The sequence below is a fragment of the Falco cherrug genome, chromosome 4 (assembly GCF_023634085.1).
Source record: "Falco cherrug isolate bFalChe1 chromosome 4, bFalChe1.pri, whole genome shotgun sequence".
NCBI classification, from domain to species: domain Eukaryota; kingdom Metazoa; phylum Chordata; class Aves; order Falconiformes; family Falconidae; genus Falco; species Falco cherrug.
In genome coordinates, this window is record NC_073700.1 from 106,548,915 (window position 1) to 106,572,157 (window position 23,243).

The 23,243-nt window shown below is 35.6% G+C and overlaps 1 protein-coding gene across 3 annotated transcripts in view; it reads right to left on the reverse strand.

The window, feature by feature from the left end:
* KCNH8 (potassium voltage-gated channel subfamily H member 8) overlaps positions 1-23,243 on the reverse strand; it is a 195,882-nt gene that overhangs the window by 79,510 nt on the left and 93,129 nt on the right. For all 3 annotated transcript variants that reach the window (XM_005441818.3, XM_027809082.2, XM_027809083.2), the window contains exon 5: positions 20,379-20,619. In XM_005441818.3, the coding sequence (XP_005441875.1) occupies positions 20,379-20,619 (241 nt within the window). The remainder of the gene's footprint in view (positions 1-20,378; positions 20,620-23,243) is intronic.

Consider the following 23,243-nt stretch of genomic DNA (forward strand, 5'->3'; position numbering starts at 1 on the left):
ATATGCCAATGGAAAACTATAAATGAGATTCAGGCTCTTGTTCACGCTAGCAGGATGAAGTTAGAGGAAGATGATGTCTGCCTTGCAAATGGAAACAAACACAGAATATATATATTTCATAGTTTCAATCTATTAAAAGGGTGTGTTTTCTCTTTGGATGCAAATACTTCCTTTCCTCACAGCTAGTGTGCTGTGTAAACCTGCTCCAGTTCAGCACATTCCTGGGAAAAAAGCAAGCTATGAAGCCCTAAGAATTAAGCATACTTCAAATTTTATCTCTTTATAATTAAAACATAATGAACATTAAACCGTACTAGTATTGTGACTTGGTTCTAATGCAAATCAAGTTAGAAATAAAGTGAGCAGCAGTAGGATTACTAGAAGTAACACATTCTTCTGCTCTTGCTTTTCTAGGGGCCTAAAACCTCTTTTTTCCTACTATTCACTCATGAGAATGAATGCTTAATTTCTGATATACTTTTGATCTTGATTTTTTCATTCTCTGTATGAGAAATGTCTGCAAAGACCAGCATGTGTGAACAGATTTCTCTCAGAAAGTGAAGCTGAAGGATAGATTTTCCAGAATATGACACAAAAAGCATTGCTGCCACTAGAGCCATAAAGAGTAGCAGGTGAGCTTTGTCCCATTTGCAAGATTTTGTACAACCTCCTAGACAGCAAAATGCAAAAATGAGCATTAAAAGATTTTTCCCCCCCATGACTTAGTTGAAAATCAAAATTTTGAAAATTGAAACCTTATGTTTATAGAGAACATGTACACTGAAAATGGAATAAGTGCACATTTATGCAGCTCTCTTTAAATGAGCCAAATTTTTTTAGGTTCTATTTTGTTAGGTATTTTTCCCCTTTCCTGAACTTTGCCTTTTATTAAGGACAATGTTTTTCACCTTTTCCCATGTTTTGTCTCTTTTTTATTGCAGTTTTTGGATTTTTTTTCCTTTTCTTTTTTTTTTTTTTTTTTTTTTTTTCTGGTGTGCTGTTACTTCTGAATTTAAAAAAACTTTGGAAATGGCACCTTTTCAACAATGTTGATAGCATAATAAAGGACATCCATTACATAGACTTACAGTAAAGAAGAGCATTGTAAAGCAGAGCAAGAGAAAAAGCATCTCACCATGTTCATCTTAATGAGTAAATCAACTTGATATAAAACAATCTGACACATTATAAAAGCTCAATGGAAAATGCTGCCTCATTGAGAGGGCATGGATTGCCACTAGTCTATATTACAGCAATTTTTTATTTCCAGAATTTTACTTTAGAATCTTTTGGTACTAAAAGAACATTACAAATGCAAATTGTTTGACTGTCACTATACCAGGATAGCATTGGAGAGTGGTACCTACAGGACTCAAATTCTTAGGGCTAGCACCATCTACATTTGGACCAGGCAGATCTAATATTTGATAACAACATCTTTTTCATGCCTTATGAACATACATACCCAAATAGAGCAGCCGCACAATCCATGAAGAAATGACTCTTGGAGTCGTACAACAGAGTTCATGATATTGTTCTTGCAAAGGAGTTTGAAAATTAAATCCATGCACCTGTTAACTTTACCCAGTTTCTTACGCTTCATTTTAAACATAATAGAGTAGCTGACACTCAGATGAATTACTAACTTATCCAGGTTTGAGCAGGAGACCTGTTGTGGTCACTCACTATCCATGACAGCATTTCCATCTTAATAACAGCAATATCAAACTTACTTTCCTTTTGGTGTACATGTAGAGATGCTTTCCTCCATGTCTGCTGTAATGTGCTCCTTGCACATTGTGATGATGGAAGCTATGAAGAACTGGAGCTAAACAGTTCTACATTTCTGGGGCACAAGGTCTAAGAATGTTTGCCTAAAGCACTGCCAAACGTTGGCATAATGTTTTACAAAATTGTCAGTGTTACCATCTCAATTAGTTCTACTCAGATTTGTATTGAGATACCCATTTTGTGAATTTATGTTATGTTAGATGATGCTCTGAACCACAAAAGGATCTAATGAAGTTCATAGCTTCTATAAAACAGTCATGTTTCGTTATATATACTTGATATTTTTTCCTTTTAACTGAAAAAACTCCAACTGGGTTTCAAAGTTTCATCTCCCTAGAGTTTTTCTTAAAGCATTTGTAACATAATCAGAGAAGCACTTATATGGTAGATCAGCTTCTATAAAATATTAATTAGACTTTCATTTAACATGTAGTAAGACAAATGCACATTTAATCAATTTCACTTCCAGATGCATATTTTTCATATACATATTGTTAACTCTTTAAAAAGGGTAATTCCATTGCATACATTTAAAATTTTATAGCAAAGAAATGTTAATAGCTCCAGTTCTAAAACATATTGTTATATGTACTATTTTCAAGTTTTGCAATGTGGAGAGTAGAAATTATTTTTCAGCTATATTTTATCCTTTCACTTTTATGGCTGTTTTACTTTGGCAGTGAAACAGGCACAAACAATTAATGTATGCTTTTTTGCAAGGACAACTTATGTCCACAAAATGAGAGGCAGTTACTGAAAAATATCTAGTCATATTATGTAGGATACTAAACATAGCATCATGGTTGCCTTGAGTTTCAGATATATATGAGCTGTTCTATAAACTTAACAATAAAATTGTCTAAAATTTTCTAAAAAAACCCTACTCAACATGGAATTAGATGTTCTGTGGCAATTTGGATAAATTAGTGTTGCAGTATATTTTAATGGGGGGCTGAGGAAGTTATTTTTGACTAAAAATCAGTTACTGTTTTGATCTGAAAAACATGATCTTGTCATACATTGACACCGTGAAAATATGACATTATCTAAGATGTGCACTTAGAAGTGTAAAAGAAACTATTTGGAAGACCCCAAGTGCTTTATCAACGTGCAGGTTTGGAACAAATTTTAAGTGTGAATTAATATTCAGGACATTAAGTAAGAAAAAAAAAAAAAGCCTTCTTTAAAAAATCAGAACAACCGAACAAAAAACCCTCACAAAATTGTAAGATACAAAATAACACAGAAAATTTAACTGATGTTGAAAAGATCAGTGACTATCAAAATTACAAGTTTGATAGTAAGAACAAAAACCTAATTAAGTTTAAATTATTAACAAAACTGAATACTTGTATAGAATATTATAGTCCACTTGTCTCTTAATGATGCTGTAGCCATAGAAATAGAAAGCAATAGAAACTTACCATGTAACAAAGAAGGCATTAGACATTTCAAGGAGATATTTGAAGACAAAGTTCCACCTAATATTCTAAATGGAACTTACTGAAAGCCACGTTCTGAATCACCAGTATTAACTTCTCATAAAAATCTCAGAAAGTTGGAGAAATGCCAAGGAAGTGGAATTTGGCATGATAATTTTAGTAATTTGGGGGTGGGGGTGTGTCCACTAGAAGTCGTGATCCAGAAAACAATAGATATGCTAATCACAAGAAAAGCAGATCATTCTAGCATATATGTTAAATGTCTATAATAACATGTTAAAGTAAGTAATGCTCTAAGTTTATGAAAGGTATGAAATCAATACTGTCTTTTGCTAAGAAAATTACTGGGTTTTGATACAGCTATGAAACTAGTTGATTGTTGCAGAATACTTAGCTGTAGTCAAATTATTTCATCTGGTATCATCATAATCTGAAGGTTCACATTAACCAGAATATGTGGACACATAAAAGCCAAATCTGGTGGTCTGCTCAGCTTCAAAATGTTACTATGCATTTGTTTACAAACACCACTGTTTCTAGAGGATTCACCCTGGCTGATTCAGTTCACAATGGTATGGTAGTTTCTAACAAAAATGATGGATGACTGTGGCCAATCCAAATCCAAGCATAAAATGGGTCAAATATCTCTATCTGATAGGCAAACCGCATCTAAGACTCAAGAAGGAAAAAGACATCTGTAGAAGGGGAGATTCTGGCTTGGTAAACAATGACACTGAAAGAGATTTCTCACAGCAGAGTGTCAGCATGGGCTTAGTACAAAGATGGAGCAAACCCAAGAGTATCACCTGTGAATAGGACACAGCTTGTGCCTTTGGTGGAACAGCTATAGTGATACATTTCTAGCACCCACTTCTCAAGGCAAATGAAAAGACAAAGAGGAGAATTACAAAAAATTAGTTGGACTTCACTTTACATGTTATAAATTCAGCTTTCTTGGTTTACTCAGCTCCAGAAAACTAACAGGAGAACTGACTTTTACTTGTTTTCATCCACTGGTAGGCTACTTAGGCAAAATAGGCTACGCTGGGCAGACATTGACTTTAGGCAAATCCATTTTGGAAATGAAATGTGGCTTAGCAAATGGGGTCATGAACTTGCATCATCTGGGTTCATGTTAAACACTCTTGTACTTTATAACACAATGTCATCCTAAAGATATCTAAGTTACATTCAAGCACACGTAACTGTGGACTCACGTAACTTCTGTACCTGAGGTGAATATATATATGTAGATGTGTTAGGCAGAAGAAAGGCAAGTTTGGCTGTCATGATTATCCTTTGCGGTACAGAGTTATTGGTTTTCCCTTCATTTCATAGCTTTAGGGGAAAAAAAAATATTTATTTGCATATCTCTCTACGGTGTTCTTTAGGTAGGCTACACTGAGACTGGGTTAAGTAAGATCTTATCTTCAAGCCTGTTAGCCATACGAAAGAAGCCAGAAAGCAGTTTTTTCCTCCACAAATTTTTCAAGATTTAGTGTAGAGCCTTAACACAAAGTGACCTAGACACATATCTAAGGCTATCTGGTTCCATGGATTGAGATCTTGAAGGTTATAATTGCTTCACACTTCAAGAACTATTGTCTTCATTCAACAAAATCCTCAGGCTGAACAGAACATGTAAGTAAAATCTGAGATATTAAATTTTTAATTTTAGATTAGATCACCAAGTAGTCTTAGCTGGCCCTGCATCCTTAAATCTACAAAATTATTCTGAAATGTTCAGTAATAAAATTAAGATGTGAAGCTAGCATGGTTTCATATGGTTCGTAATGAGCAAGGAGGTCAGTTCAGCTCCACTGGTGCTTAGTAGGGTGAGCAAGTTACTATTCATGTTTGCAGATCAGTACGGTGGCACCACCACATACATAACTACTTCATGCAGATTTGCTTGATATAGGTAAGAAAGAAAGCTAAGGATATTTATATCCCTAGTGTTTCGAAACTTCTCATTGTCATTTGTCTCTAGAAACCTCCAGTGTAGAGTTATCAAAGTTAGAAAAAGGATTTACTTACTTATTGCACATTAGCATTTGTGAAACAACAAAAACTTTTAACAGAAAAAGAGATAAATGTTTGCTTTAAATTCCCCTAAGTCATCCAGTACACCAAAGGCTTATCAATATGCATATGGAAGTCACTGTTCAAGATTGAAGAGATTAGAGGTTTTTCTGTACTCCTGTCTGCATTCTTATCAAAGCAATTTAGGACAACAGCCCCAGATAACATTTATATATATAAAATTGAATAGGAAATGTTAAGTGCTTCATTCTGCATCCAACTCATTAGATAAAAATCCAGAGGGAGGTAAAGGAGTATGTTCCATCTTTTATTTCTTGACAGCTTTCTGAGCTATACTTGGGTGTAAACAGTTTCTTCATCTGAGCGACCTTACTTACAGCTTAACTGCTGTGCCATAGCACTTACTGAGAAAGCTGTAAAGAAAAGAAAAAAAAAAAAACCCAAACCAACCAAAACTAAACCAGAACTCCTGAGGGAAGAAACTTCTAAAAGCACAACAAAATCTTTGACATAAATTTAGAAACAACTATTTCCCCTGAGAGATTTCGTTATTTTTAGGAATTACATGTTCCGCAGTCTTTTGGGGATTGCTGTTTAAAAAGTGGAAGATTAACATATTATTATTTATTTTGTTTTGCTGTTTAAAAATGTTTTCTTATCATTAAGACTTTGAGCAACTATAGTGGTAAGCAAATTGAGGCAACAGAGAGTAGGTAAACATCAAAAACTGTACAATAATCTGTTCTGTAGTGTACCTGTGGGTTATTTAATATGTTAGAAATTGTGAATCTTGTTGTGCACTAGCTTCTACCTACCAATGACAGAGCAATCTGAAATTCTACACAAGCATCAGTATTGTAAAGCTTTGAAGACTCCAGACAACTCCACAGCACCAAAACTAATGGTTTTCTTTAGTGCTGAATTTGTGTTCCAAGTGCCTTGAGATAAGGAGGACTTTAATAATTTCCTGCAGTATGAAGTGCAACAATTTTACAAATTACAGCTGTAAACCAGGCAAGAGGGACACTTAATCTCTGAGCTGATTGTTAAAGCATACATGAAGCGACTTCGATGTCTTTGGGCAATTTGTGGGTCAAAAGTTTTCTACAAGAGGTATGTTTGAATGTATCATCTTTGAATATGCTCTAACAACCTGCAGCCTGTGCAAGCTTTGTTCTTAAAGCTGTGTTTGATACATTTGTTTCAGATCGGGACAAGAACTACAATCTCTTTTCTGTTTCAGCAGCTCTCATAAAACACAAGCAATGAACAAATCCTTAATAACAAACATGATTATCACAAAAAAAAAAAAAAAAAAAAAAAAAAAAGTTACCTTACTGCTAATTTTTTCTCCATTTAAGCTGGAAAAACGTCATTTTTAATGATCTTGCAAGCTATGCAGATCATGCCACATGCTTAGGAAAGCAGAATAAGGGATGTAAATAGTGTCTCTGAAATGAGCAATGTCATTAAAAGTTACCTAAAACTAAAGCAGGAGTAACAGCAGAAAATATCAAACTGATATTTTGACTTACTATGTTCTGTGCTGAAACACAGCACATATATGTCTAAAATATCATCTTTGTACTGGAGGTAGAGAGGAAGGAAATGGTGAAGTCTCTCAATTCTCATCTTCATTAGGAAAAAAAAAGGTTTCTTATTTCAAGTTAGATAATTCAATTTCAGTTAAAATTAGACAGTAAAAGGTCAGAGTTCAAGTGAATTAAAGCTCAAGATAAAACCTAGTCTATCCTACTGACTTTAGGAAAGGCCCTTAAGTAACATATATATTACAAGGTGCCTTTTTTCCAGATATTTACAGTGTTTTAGCATAGATTCCTCTGTTTTGTTAACAAACACCCATGTATTTTAAGCCAGCCCTGACCTGTTTACAGACTTTTAGTCCTTCCCCACTTACCTGTGAGCTTAACAGAAGCAAAGTGTGTCAGTCTGCAAAGCAGAAAGTAATTTTGCGTGTGTCAAACACAAAGGTGAACTTCACATGGCAGCAATAGGGAGAGACCCAATTCTTAAATTTCAACAGGCTTGGAACAAGCAGTCGTATCACCTGCGCATCTCCCCTCTCACCTCCAAAGATTTAAATACAGCTTTGCTTTTCAGTTATTTCAGCTATAATGTCCACACCTAGGTCAGGCAGAATCATTTCATGCTAACAAAAGTTCAGTGGCAAATCAATGGGCAACCACCCTCAGAAAGACTGCTCTGCTCAGTCTTCCAAAGCAAACGAGATGCATCCGCAGGTCCTGAGGGAACTGGTGGACGAAGTCACTAAGCCATATTGATCATATATGAGAAGCTGTGGCAGTCCAGTGAAGTTTCCATTGGTTGTTAAAAGAGGAAAAAAAAGAAGACACAGGGAACTACAGGCCAGTCTAGTTTCACCTCTGTGCCCAGCAAGATCATGGAGCAGATCATCCTGGAAACTATGCTAAGGCACATGGAAAATAAGGAGGTGATTGGTGACAGCCAACATGGCTTTACTAAGGGCAAATTGTGCCTGAAAAACCTGGTGGCCTTCTACAATGGGGTTATAGCATTGGTGGATAAGGGAAAAGCAACCGATGCCATCTGCCTGGATTTGTACAAAGCATTTGACACTGTCCCACTTTACATCCTTGTCTCGAAATTGGCGAGACATGGCTTTGATGGATGGACCACTTGGTGGGTAAGGAACTGGCTGGATGGCTGCATGCAGAGTTGCAGTCAATGGCTCGATGTCCAAGTGGAGCTCAGAGATGAGTGGCAACATGCATTTGCAGCCCAGAAAGCCAACCATGTGCTGGGCTGCATTACAAGCATGGCCAGCAGGTTGAAGGAAGCGGGTCTTCCCCTCTACTCAGCTCTTGCAAGACCCCACCTGGATTACTGTGTTCAGCTCTGGAGCCCTCAACATAAGAAGGACATGGACCTGCTGGAGGAGTCCAGAGGAGGGCCACGAAGATCAGAGGGCTGGAGCACCTCTCCTATGAAGACAGGCTGAGAGAGTTGGGATTGTTCAGCCTGGGGAGACCTTATAGCAGCCTTCCAGTACCTAAAGGGGGCCTACAAGAAAGCTGCAGAGGGACTTCTTGCAAGGACATGTAGTGATAGCACAAGGAGTAATGGCTTTAAACTGAAAGAGGGTAGATTTAGATTAGATGTTTGGAAGAAATTCTTTACTGCAAGGGTAGTGGGACAGTGGAACAGGTTGCCCAGAGAGGTTGTGGATGCCCCATCCCTGGATGTATTCAAGGCCAGGGTGCATGGGGCTTTGAGCAACCTGGTCTGGTGGAAGATGTCCCTGCCCATGGCGAAGAGGTTGGAACTAGCTGATCTTTAAGGTCCCTTCCAACCCAAACCATTCAGATTCTACAATTCTATTGATAATCTCTTACCACCCTACCCCCTCACCTTCACTTTTGCATGCCTACTGCTTTCACCCTATACCTCCAGCACTGCTCCACTGTTCTGTCTGAACACAGGCTTCTGCTTCACACACTGTCTGACCACATGTGCCCGTTGATGCAATTCTCTTCTGCTTTTTCAATCCTGTTCCTCTTTCTATCTAGCCCGCAGACTGATCACCCTCCCCTGCCAACCCCACACAAGGCAAAACAGAAGCCCTGTTAGGCACCAGTCCCCAAGATGCACGCAAATAAAATAATTGTGACAAATCTCATAAAACCATTTGGTACAATCAGCCTCAAACTTAAACCTTGACTCTGATTTACCTTCTGGTTGGATCCCATGGCTAACTAACTCAATCTACGTGGGTTCTCTCAGCCTATTATTTCCACTCCTGATAAGATATGGGCACATATTCCTTTTTTAAAAGAAAATAAATTCTTGTCAGAAATGTGATATCTTTAAAACTCATACAGATTTACAGATTAAATAAAATTAATTTGTATAAAAACAAACCCCATTTTTCAGCTCTGAAAATGTCTACATTAAAAAATGTTATCTACATGCAGTTGCGGTTCCCAATTTATTTATATATTTTGCTCCAATTAAGTTCTTACACAGTATCCACAGCAGTAAACATCAGAAGGCTCTGACGAACATTATTATCCTGGTGTCTTCCAAGTTTGCAGTTACCATGGCTACATGATTTTGTGGTATTTTCATTCTAAATTCCTGAAGCAAATACCACGATCTAAATTAAAAGCTCTTATTCCTTTCCTTATTTGAGTGTTCTAACGGCTTTTACTTACCTATTTGTGACCACTTTCTTTTTCACAAGCTTGCAGTGTGAAAATCCACACCCTAGCAATGTTCAGTTCCTATGAAAAGACAACTTATTTCATAGACTGGCATAAATGATTTGGGATGTCTGAGTAAGTCTGTCGGGTTTTGGAACTGTTTGGTGACTTCTCTTGAACTAATGCTCTGTAGAACATGCCGCGTCCTTTACCAAGCCATCCCTTTCTAGATTTCTTTCATGCTTACATTCACTCACAGACACATCCACTCAGTGAATGGCATGAAAACACCAATTTAAACTGGTACTCAACAAAGGGAAAAAAAGATTACATTACAAAAACTGAGGTTCTACTTAGTGCATAATGAAGGTTGCAATCCTAAATGTCATAAACAGAGTGAAAACCATAAACTGACATTCATCAAGCTATCCTATTAATCCTTAAGATGTTTTCCAGAATAATACCCCTTTCCAGTTTCAAAAGCATGATACATGTTTTGCACAATCTCATTATTTTTTTTCTGTTAAAAAAAAAGAAGTAAAAATAGAGATAATCCAGAGGTTAAAACTTATCTGATGGCCAGCTGAACCTTTTTAACCATAAACAGGATTATTTTACCTGAGGCAGTTGACCTGCCTGTGCCAACATTTTTTTTTTAGGCTTGATTTTTTTTTTAAATAAACCCTGCTGTGATTAGACACATGAACAAGCTACAGCAGAATAACAATTTAGGATTAGTCAGATGATTCCATAACTGTCATGGCACCCTTTTGGGCTGCAGCAAATGCTAGGTAATATAACTGAGTTTACCTCTTTTTTACTGCATACTAAATAAAGTTGAAAAATCCTGCACCTTTAGGGCAAGTAGTATACATGCAAGCAGTAACCAGGGCATTGGGTGATGCATGATTTTTTATTAGACTACAGTAATTCAATCCTGCGCTTGAGACCTAGATGATTTAGGAATATTAACCCCATTGATTTTCAGACCAGACAGTTTCCTACACCACCTCCCCCTCCTAGATGGTATGACTGGCTCTTCTCCTTTTTCTTTTATTTTCTCATCTTTCTTTATGTGATTTTACATTGATTGTCTTTAGCTAGCAATGCTTTCCCCAAAGTCCAAGCTCTTTGATCTATCTGATTATCTGAGCCAATTTTATTTAATTATACATGGATAATGGTATTAGAATATGGCCAGAGAGCTTTTCGGAAAGATTCCAGGAAATATTAGTGCTATATTGCTTGAAGAACAATTTATCTGTCCCTATATAAACTCTTATTTTTTCTATTCTACTTCTGCTATAAACCTAGGTGTTCCTAGTAAATCTAGGAACAGTATATTCAAATGGAAGCGTGATTTTTCAACTCCACATATCCCACGAAACTATCTACTACCACAGTTGGCTTGATGATTTTCTTTTAGATGCTGACATGATAAGGCGAGAGAGATGGTATTGATTTTATATAGGAAAGGAAAGTAATGCTTATTTTACACCTGTTGCTTAGGAACCTGAGTTATTATGAAGTCAAATAAAGTGTACAAGGCAAAAACCAGCAGAGATTAAGTAATGTAAAACCAAAATGTAGGGGGTTTAAATAGTAAATACTTAATATATAACAAAATATATATTTACAATAATATATAACAAAATAATAAGCCTTTATAACAGCTTGTTGCAGCTGCTGAAGGAAAAATATTTTTTTTTCCTCTTTAAGAAAGGTATAACAGTGAACTAAGCAACCATCAATATAAACTACAGAAAATTCGACAAGAAAAGCTAGACCTGTTTTGGAAAGAAAAGAAAGCACTGATAGCCAGGATGAAGGAAAATTAAGGTTTTAGATAATAATAAGTATTAGGAAAGAATTTAGTATTTGTATAATAATAAAGTATTAGGAAAGAAACACCAATATGCAACTTTAGTTCCTTTGTACTGGTGGCATCCCATTATGATTAATAATCTTGAGGAAAAAAAAGATGTATTCAATATATCTTTCTTGTGTAATTTTGGAATGGAGCAGCAAAGCATGGTTGTACTATATCAGACGGTAAATAACAATCCAGTGTATCCTAACTAAGAATCAGCAGGTAGTAATGTGTTAAACTAGTAGTACTAAACACTTGAAAAGATGTCACTTCTGCAGGCTGATGAAAAAAATACAAAAAAGAAATATGCCATTTACAAGCCATAGATGAATGGAGTTGTGGATTCTCTGTTCTCTGAGGTCTTTGAAGAAGAGCTGATGCCTTTCAGGAAAACATGCTTTAGCCAAACACAGTTTATTGGAATTAATACTAATAGCTGGATTAAATGTAATGTTTTATATTTAAGATTGAACTAGATGGTCACAATTTTTCTTTCTTATCAGGATCTTTATGAACTGAAAGGTTATGTAAAACTACATATAACTGAAATCTCAGATGTATTATGTTGACCTAGGTAACAGTGAGAAGCAAGAAGCCAGGCTAAATTTTATACTGCTAGAAATTAAAGAAAAGAAGTATTCCAACACACAAAGTGTAGGTCCCAACAGACTTGAAATCTGAAAAGGAATATCAAAAGCCATCACTGTACCACCAGGATGGCATTTTATTAAACAGAAAAATCTGTTCTCTTCCACAGCTTCAACAGAAAAGAGAGTCTTATTGAGGAGCATGATCATTAAAGGAAATTATGTAAAAGGATTATAATTAGTCCTTAATTAACAGTATATTTTAAATGGTAAAATTTGGCTATCAAGTATTCCTCTCCCTCCTGTTTTAGCTTAAGTGCAACTCCCAGTAATGATTTCTCCTGGCCATTAGTACTTCAGAATATTGGGGAAACAACCCTGTTTGGTTTGTGTGGGCAGTCACAGAGGTTGGGAACCTCATTTCAGAGGCACATTACACCTCCATCCAAAGAAACCCTTTTCTAGAGGTTTTGTGACTTTAGCTGGGTGACTAGCAGTCAGATGAACAATGGAAATATAAACTTACACATTCTTAAAATCCTCAGCACAAGGACGTGTGATGTAATGTGATATGATGGACGTCTGAAAAAATGTGGAATTAATATAATTCATAGGCTTTCTGCTAAAATCACCATTAATACACTAAGTTGTTTTACCAGTCAAATTTCTCTAGTGAAAAGACTTTATTTAGGATTGGACACCAAGATGCTTGTACAGCACATGAGGAGTGGCACGGGCCCTGTTCTAAGGCAGTGCTCTGACATATGTTCTCAGCCTTGCTCCACTACAGTTTGACAAACTGACAACATTTTTAGTGGGTTTAATGGAGCAAGATCCATTCTCAGGTGTGACGGATCATAGCAGAACTGATTCCCAAAATCCATCTGTAACTGACAGACTGGTTTGTTCTTCCTTACTCTTTGTTCTTACAGTGGAAGGTAATGGGAAGTCATACCCAAGTGGAAATACAGTTTTACTTGGGTAAATTATTCATTAACACAAAAACCTGAATTCTGAAGGCATTAATGGTTTGAATGGCTATTGTGGTAAAAAAAGTCACTCCCTCCAGGAGCATAGTATGGTCAGTGTTAATGCACTAGCATGGAACACTCTGCCAGATGCTAAGGCTGCTGCACCCATTACTGTGGGCATGCTGGAACACACAGAAGGACCGGCACACCAGTGTTAAAACAGGAGTTTTAATTGCAACTTGTTACTGTGCTGAGTGCCAATGAATTCAAATTCCAACATCATGAAACTGAACAAAAGACCACAAACTTAAAAATAAAAAGTCACATTCTTTTCTCTGCTTCCTTAGTTTTCAGCCTTTTGGGTTCACCTTTTCAAGTTGCCCTCCTTAACTGAAGGGTGTTACACAGGGATCAGCTAATTTCAGTTCTACGGTATCTGATATGCCAGAAAAGCATCACATACCATGACCTTTACAATAACATACTAAACACTGGAAAGATTTACTTTTCTATAAACTATGCTCTATCTTTTAAAAACAGACTCAATCCATGAACACATTGAGGAGTGAAATATATTATATCGACTTTTCTAGAAAGGAAGATACAGACTTTTGAGTCTTGAAAGAAAAGCAAAGAACTAAAAATATGTCTGAAAAATGAACTGCTAGCTCTGCTTTTAAAAGAAGCTAGTATTTGTGACTGCAGAAGTGTGAACGTTTCTACATGAGTAATTTTCTTAATAGAACCTGCAGAAATATGGCAGAAAGAAGCAATTCCAAAGACTGAAGAAATATCAATCATATAGTTTCTTAACTTTTCACTAAATTCAATGTGCATGAAGCAAATGTGTTTAGGTGTTTCATGAACACCGTTCACTTTACAGAAATGCTGGAGACAATGAAAAGATTGAGCAAGTAAAACATTCAGTGAACAAAGGGGCAACTTCTTCGTGCACTTAAATTTTCTTGACCAATTCCAAGGTGAAAACCTGAAAATTTTTTCTCATAAATTACCTCATGCAGGTTGACAACAATTCACATAGACATTACCCAGAAATCATTAAAAAAATGTGAAAAAGACCACATGCAAGCTCACAAAAAATATGGTCAACTATTAAGCATCTAAGCATTTCCTTGGAAATTACCTAGGTGTTTAATGAAAAGACTTTAAATTATTGAACAATACAGTGTTGTTTTACCATCCTGTTATAGGATAGTAAAGCTAAATACAAACTTTGTCTGATTGTAGTTATAATGCAAGTCAGTCATACTCTGTATGACTGTATATTCTGTATACTTTTTGAAAGGAAACATAGGAGAGTGAAAACTATTTACAAAACTATTACTACAGCATTTTTCAATGTCTAAATTGACTATAGGTGAAACAAATGAATTACCACACTGCTGCTCTTTTTTTCTTTTTTTTTTTTTTAACAGTAGCACCCCAGCTTAGACAAAAAAAGATGAAGAGTCAGTTCTTAAGTGCTCTTAGCACTCTTAAGTGCTCAGAAGCTTGTCATTCCAATGTTGCAAGTCTCATTGTGGAATAAGTAGGAAAGAAAAATAATATGTCTGCAGAGATTCATTTAGGACAGCTGAGAAGTGGAACAATGACTTTATTTGCCAGAAGCACAGATGCAGGATATCTTGACCTAGCTATATGTTGCCTACAGAGCTCTCCCCAGAACAGTAAGGAATTGCATATGGTAAATGTTGTGTATTTCATCCCATATTTGGGAGATTCACATCATCTTTCATGTGCATTTTAAAGGACCTTTATCCTTCATAATCCACTTGCTTTGTTTTAAATATTCTTTCACAAAATCAGATTTCAGAATAGAGCCTGTTCAGTATTTCTTTAAGTACTTGTTTCTTGGATTTTACCTTTAAGTTTGATGGTACATAGCACAATACATAAGGACCCCCTTCTTGTAACCAAAGCACAAGTAGTTTAAGTCAACATCATTCATTTTGGGCGCAGGAAAAGCAGGAATGCTCAGATAGGCAGTTCTGTTGTCTTAACTGTAACGTATCTCACAACTTCAGGAGTAGCAAGCAACAGTCTGGGGCAGCAATTTCTTAAAATGTTGGTTAGATCTACCAGCATATATTTTTTCATCCTATGAGAACCTGGCTAGAGATGTGTAACAATGACATTGCACCTCTGCAAACAAAGAGGAGGAGACAGCAGAGCCAATACAACTCAAATTTGCAGGGTGCTGCCACTATCATAACTTTCATGTTTATCTACCTGAAGATACAGAAATATTTCCGTGGAAATGATCACTTCTAAATTACTGTGGCTTATGCTTGTCTCCTTTATGTTCAGGTGGATGTGCCTGGAAACAGCATCTTGTGTGCAGAGTAGGATCTGTTCTCCTTACAAGGGTATGTAAGGAAGGCCACTGGAAAAATGTCTAACATAGGGGTCTTCCCAATTTCAGTTTGATTCTTTGAGTGAGAATCTTTAGGGAATTTATTGCTGCTTTTCAACATAAGCAGTTTTTACTGTTCAGTTATATTACTAGGTAATCCGCAGTCCATGAACAATTTATTATGACCTTTGTCCCTAATATTGGGTGTATGAACAATGTCACTCTATCCGGTTTCATGTTTTGATATGTACTCATGCATGAGACCATTCGGTGCTCAGAGATAAATTACAAGAGACAAATTCAAGCCACTCCCTTGGCATCTACCTGAATTTTAGCATATTAGGGTCTGAAAGCACACTTTCTAAAATAAGTTTCAAAACACTGCCATTTTCTTTCAAAATGCACCAGTCCTCTTAGATGTGAGGTCCCCCAGACACAAATATTGTTTCACGGGACCTTCTCTGCACTTGAAAGATATGAAATTATAATCATTATAAAAATGAAAAAGATCATGAGACAAAAAAGAAAATCTAAAGCAACCTCATAAAATCTATAGCATTTAATACTATCTCATCTGATTCCAACAAATTTTGACATATATTATTTTCAGAACAATAATATGCACACTTGAATGACTCTGTAAATTATGAACAATTATATGAATTTCTGCTGGGTTTGTACCATATTTTTAAACCTCTACATATTGAACATCTGACACTCTAGGGCTTCATATGATTTAAGACAGTTTTGAAAAGATTTTGAGTCAATTACATTTGTGATAGACACTAATGGACCAACAAATCTCTCTGATCTACAGTATCATGCAACACAAATCGCAGATTCAGGGCTTCTAAACACTCAGCTTTTAAAAACTGAAGTTGCTGGTAAAACACTTCGTTAAATGATATTTAACAAGATGGAGAGATGCAAATGCAAAAAGAAGCAATCTTAGTAACCATGATTAATTTTCTCCCTTGGAAGTGCAAGCCATAGGTAACAACTCTGTGCCTGTGGAGAGTGGGGGAAGGGATGGCTATGTTGAGGATTTTTTTTCCCCACAGGTAGGCAAAATTCTTAAAATTACTGTTGCTACTATGTTGATATAGAATATAATTTTACAGCTATAATTAGTATCCAGGGTTCTCCATCTTCCAACAGAAACTGAATGATCCAAAAGTAAATGGTCATTTATCTTTATAGCTCTTCTCTCTATAGTTCTTGGCCACCTTAGAGGACAGAACACTCAGACAGCTTTGATCTTATTCAGCAAATAATGCACTACCATAACCCTGAAAGCCTATGCATATTTTATATTTTCTCTGAACAATCCATTGATCATAACGCCTGTTGAAGACACCCTGTTCAAATAGTCCTGTGAGTGAGTTTGAGCATTTAGCAATCAAGTATTGATAATTTTTTCAGTAATGTTACTTTCTTCAGTTAAGGTGTTCAATAATGTTTTAAAAATGGAAAAATAAAAAGAAAGACAATACCTAAAACCTAGAATAAAGCTGTTGCAGAAAGGAAAGCACTATACTAGCTGTTGTGGAACGGAAAGTTATACAATCAGTAGGTTATTACTAATAAAATGGAATGAATTTGGAGAGAGATTCTCCCAGGTTTTTTTCTCCAAAACAGAGAAAACTTCACAAATATTATTGAGAAGCAGCCAAGATCCATTATGCTTCTTAGAAATTTTAAACTTTAGCCATCTAAACATACTTGTCTACAAATGAAGGACCCAGCTACTGCCTACAAAGTTAAGGGGCATAAACTTTGAAGTAAATAGTGCAATAAATCAGGTAATATCACTCACCAGCTGAAATGCTTTCTAGGATAATTTTTTATATGCTTGCTTAAATACACTAATGTTAAAAAGCTTTTTTTCTCCACCTCTTTACAATTTTAGGACACATAAACCGGTCAAAATATTCTAAAAACTAATCGAGTTTTACACTGTCTTTGGATAGAGGAAGCAAAAAATTTATGTACAAGGGGATGTTAGAGAAGGTTTGCACATTACAGAGGAAGAGATCTGAAGGTACACTCAAACATCACATCACACAAGTTATCAAAGCACTAGCACATACAAGAAACATCAAATGAAAAATAATTTTAACTTAATTTGAGAAGGCTTAATTATGTTCCCTCTCCTACCTTTTCCCCAAAGACATCATAAAATGGGTTATTATTATTGTTTATCTTCTGTATATGTTTTAGAGAATTTTAAAGACTAAAGCAGTTAAACCTCTAGTTAGATGTGCTCTTTTATCATAAATAATTTAATTCACATTAACACTCTCACTTATAATTACCCTGAGTCAGGAGAACACTGCCATATGTATTTTTGTCATGCTAAAGCATATACTGGCTCACAAATTGGATGAGCCTAAAAAAAATTTTTTTAGCCACTAGATTTGTGCAAACTTTTCTTCTTAAAGGAAGCCCTTAGCCTCTACCCTATTATGTCCCTTGAACTGATGCGCAGACATCTCTCCTTGTTGTTGTCATACCTTCGTTCCCTTTGATAACCTAGCTAAAACCAAAGACCTTGCCAAGTCCAAGTAAGAGTTTATGCAAGTTATGTATGAAAGGAACATTACTCTATGCTCTGAGAAATTTGAATAAAACCAAAGCAGATAGACCCTTTTTCTCCAATTCACCGTTGCAGAGTTGTGATACCTCAGTCCACTATTACAGACCCGTAAAATAGCTGAAGGCCCCATCTCAGACAGATCTCCCCACTGACTTTCTGAGGCACCAGTGTCATAAAAAGCTTTACTCAATGCTTCTCATTGACTTTTCTCAGAGCACATAGATCATCCATCAAAGACATGCTTGGCAGAGCCACAGTGCAACAGTGTCCTGAAATTTATGCTTAAATTTATGTGTGCTGTCAATCTTACTACTTTCAATATAGTTACACATATTCTGAGACATTTTAATTCAACATTTTAACAGACAAGGGACCATTGAGAGGTGGCTATAAACACACTAGTTTCTTTAAATTCACTGCAGAGCTTTAAATGCAGTATGAGAATGTCCTGAAAATGTTCCATAAATGTTTTCCCAGAGCCACAAATTTAAAAATATACAATAAGTTTAGGAACAACTATTTTGGGCAAAATTGAGCCATTATTGAAACTAAGGGGGAGGAACATTGGTGTGCTGCAGTACAGTGTTTGTGATTACCGGTGACATAACTAGGCAAAGAAGCCTTTTCTAGTACTTTCTATACTTTGAATGTATTTAGTTACAATCATCTTTGATTTCCTGCATGATAGACTTAAAAGTCCAAGCAAAAAATATGAAGTAAAATTTACAGAAAATCTTCTTCCTTTTAATTTTCTTACCCAGATAATCAGTTGATCATAGAGAAACCATTGCTTTTCATTCACTGATATGTCCATATTTCCAACAAAAGATAGGAACAGAAAAGTAGCACTGAGCAGTGCACCATCTGTCTTGCTTCAAATGAATACTACAGCATGCAAATCAGCTAGATACACACTACACTTCTTTGTGCTCATATTCTAATAAACACATTCATAACACAAACCAGTTATCTTCACTAATGTAGGGTGAAGGATACAACCATTAGCAAAACATCATAACCTTGAATCTGCTGGTTTTTATAAAGATGCCTAGGTAGATCAAGTGGAATTATTCATTTTGTATTCCTTAAAATGGAATGCGGCATCATTTATGGCTGACTAGAGTTGTAACCTTGCTCTTTTTACACAAGACAAAAGACGATCCTTGATAATCTGCATTGCAAAATAGAGGTTTCTTACTGTAGTGCTTGAGTATCATCGAATATGAATTGCTTGCATTAACAGGAGTGTCCACCAAGATCTAACAGCATAAAAGGGGAAAATCAGATCTTAAACCTAATGACAAAACAGTGTCCAAAGGAGGAAAAAACAAATATTTATCCATCATAACTTCTGATCCTTCCATCAGCCACATCACCTACTAGTCTCACCCTCTACAGTAAAGCTGTCAGTGAAATGGAACAAATTTTCAAAATTTTTGTAAGAAAAACATCTGTTAAACTAAAGACATTCTGAGTTGTTGCTTAGTGTTTAAGAATCTTCAGATTAGTTCTCTTAGAGAAGATCATAACACTGCTTTTAATGTATGATTTAAGCTACACTTTTTCAGGAAAAAATAATGAAAAGTAGAAAACAAGTTTCAAATCTGAGGATGATTTTATACTTTCGTTAATTTTCTTTCTCTCTTATAACTTGTCCTAAGCCTTTTGTTATTCAAGAAAGACATATTCAACTTTGCTTATTTCTTTAAAATAATATCTTTGCCACCTGCATTTTATCAACAGATCTGAGTTATGGTTTGTCAGTGTGACAGCACTGAGTGGTATTATGACAACAAAACCAAGGAAAAACCTGTGTGAATCTAGTCAGGGATTCTTTTCTATATTCACAAAGAAATTGAAAAAAAGATAATATAAAAAAAGAAATTGCTTTGCTACAAGGCCACTACTAGATATGAGCTTGTCTTCTTTTTAATTATTTAGAGGTATAAGAATTAAATGGGTAATTGAAATAAAAAGTTTAGAGAGCGGACCAGATGACAAGCTACAACCTCTTAAATTCTATTCCACTTGTCTGTATAGCATATTGATATTGTACATTTGTGTTATTGCAGTATGAGTTTCAGTCTTATGTCATTAGTTTTCAAAATCTGGTGATTTTCAGCTATTAGTCAATGTGTCTTCTAAGTGTTTGTGAAAGGTAATAGAAAAAATAAGTACATTATGAACACACTATAGTAATTCCAGGGTATATCCCTACAATGGAAAGGTTTTAGGCATCCACAAGGTGAAACAGTGGTTTTCAACATTCCTTGAGGTCAAAAGTCCCTTTTGAGTAACAGCAGGACCACCTGAATCAATTTAAAGTTTTTTCTTTTCAAAAAAGGTGATCTAAAGTTCAGATAAAATCTAAAACTATACAGTTACAATTGATTTTCTTTGAAATCATGAAAGCGATGATGATTTCCTTTTCTATATTATACATTCTGTGAAAACCTTAAATGTCAAAAAGAAGGTCCCGAACAACCCCCAAACATATCTTACCGATGATAAAAAGGATTTCCACCGCAATGTCACTGACAGTTGTGCTTCGAGTTGTAGACAGCTCATCGTGGCCGATAAAGCAAACATTGTAAGGTACAGTCACAGCAACATAAAACGTTGCCAGTAATATAAGCCAGTCCCAGCCAGCTTTAAAAGTGCTAAAATGCAACAGTATGAATTTGGATTTTTTTGCATCTGAAACTTTGTATTCTGGAAATGCTGGTTTATCTACAAAAACATTCTGAAAAAGAGAGAGAAAAAAGAAATGAGACAAAACAATAATTTGATCATACAGATGCATTTCTTCCAATGCAGCAATTAGGTTTTTTAAAAAGCATGATGAAATATGACATACTGATATGCAGGCAAGAACTAATGCTTTTTTTTTTTTTTTTTTTTTTTTTCTAATGTAGTCCTTGCACTTATTTAAACAGAGGGTCCTGTTGATGGAGTAACTTTTGTAAATGCTGGGGCAAGAAGAGGATAAATAAGGAACAGATTAAATAGAATGAGGAGGGAGCTGAATCTGGCAAATTATTTCTTCTTATGTTGGGTGAATTCTGACTGAAAAGCAATGCTTTTCTGCCGGACAGGTAGGTTAAATCTTTGTATACATGAGGACATAGTACTGCAAATACGAATAAACATATAGAAAGGAACAGATGGTGCTGAAGAGAAAACATCATTCCTCTACGTATTTTAGAGCTGTGAGGAGGTTGTTTCAGACCAACTCTAGCCTGGTTCTGTGCACGGAACAGCTGTTAGTACTTGGAGCAGCTCCCCTGGTTTAGTTTCATCTGAGGGAATCCAGCTCACGTGCCCAGGACTGCCATGAATCCTAGCACAATTAGTAGGAATAACTTTTTGATTCTCTTTAAAACTGCACTCCTTATCTAAAGCAAAATACTGATGCAGACTCACAGTAAGACGGCTCCAGAACCGACTACCTTCACCATCAGACTACACCTAGCTTTGTCATGTGTCTTACGCCTTTGTGATCTGACCAGCAAAGGTCTCTGCAACAAAGATTTCAGTCTTAAGCATCAGTTTTATAAACCCTTAGCTTTCACCTTTCAGAGTTTTAACAAAAACATCTAGCCTCTTCAAAAGCAGCATGTGGCACATGAACTGTCTTGTATTATTTACTAACAAAATTCTTGTTCACTGTCATTGTGCTGCTGGTTAACGCTGTTCCAGTAATGAAGAGGCTCACAAAACAATGCCGTGTATTCAGCAAGCTAACATTACTTCTGATCTTGATGTTATTCACTACGACTATAAAAAGACAACAACTACATGACCACAGACTTAATTACATCTGCCCTGCCTGTCACAGCCTTTCTCTTTGTGTTTCTTTTGAAATACTGATCCTCTTGCCTTCTCCATTCTTGGTTCTCATTCATGAATCTTAGAGGCTGAATTCTCACCGTTGTTAGCATCAGACCATTTTTAATCACAGAGAGGAAAATGCTCCTCTTATGACATCACGTTCATAGCTCTAAGAATCTATGAAATAAAGGCAGTAAAGTAGCCTGACAACAAATGTGTTAAACCCGTATAACAGCATCCACACTAGGATTTTGACACTACAGGAAAGTCATGAAAAGCTATTTAAAAATCATGTTCATAAAAATATTGCTGTGCTATGAAAATAACACTGGAAGACATGGTCATATTTTGCATTTATATTTTTAAAAATTTTTACACTCTTCCAACATTTAACATTTTAAATAATTTTTAGCTTTTTAACATTTTACATTCAATGCAAGTGACTATGCCCTTTGAGGTATATGCCACCTATGTATTTTCATGTCCTTAATCTATACCAAGATTTTTCTGCTTTGAATTTCTAACATAATAATATCTAGGAGGATGTATTTGCACTGCTGCTTAATTTTGGGAACCAATAAAAGGAACATGCCCAGTGACAGATCACCTTTTCAGGGGGTTAATGACCTATATCCTTTGGTTACTTTTTCCACTGTCTGTCTTCCATCCTCCCCCTAACCATTAAAAACAAAACAAAACAGTTTCCTTCTTGTGGTTTTGTCAAAGATTTTAGCTTTCTAAGGTTAATGTTATACAAACAAGAACTAAGTACTGTTCTGAATTTTCAAGAAAATTTTCTTTTTGCTACTCCTGCCTCTAATAACTATAGGCTCTCACTGTTGGAACAGGCTCTCAGATGTTATTTGAGCAATTTTTTATATGTACATACTTATTTCCTATGCTTCTCAAGTTTTCCTCTGTATTACTTTTTTTCTCCTGAAACATAGGTCCATAGAGCAGGAGAGGTATTTTTTACTCCTGAGCATATTTCTTTAGAAGTCTTTCTGCTGTTATATTTGTAGGTTTGTCTATTGTTTGATTTGGTTTTTGCAACATTCACAGGGCAGGTTACAATCTCGCTTATTAGTTATAATTAGTAGAGGAACACAGAAGTAATTTAAAGAAAGAAACATTACTACTTCGATTAGGAAATGAAAAGAGAAATTTACTTTGCACAAAGTGTGAGATTCACATGAAAAGTTGCCTAAATGAAGTGTGAGCTTACACAGCATAGAAATTTTCAGCTAGAGCAATATCTTTCTGAGCTGCCTTTTTTTTTTTTTTTTTTTTTTAAATAGTAATCATTGAAATGAAAAAAATAGGATGGTAATGTAAATTGGAACCTAAAATTAAGTTTTGAGAATTTTATAATGTGGCTTTCCTGGAGTTAAATAAATCTGTTTACAGAAGTGTAACAAGTATGATAGCAGACAGATGAGCACTTAAGTGAACTGCACTTTACTCCTTTTGCTACTGTAAAATTATGACTAGGACATTTCTCAGGTACTCATTGTCCTTCTACAGCACTTAAAAAAA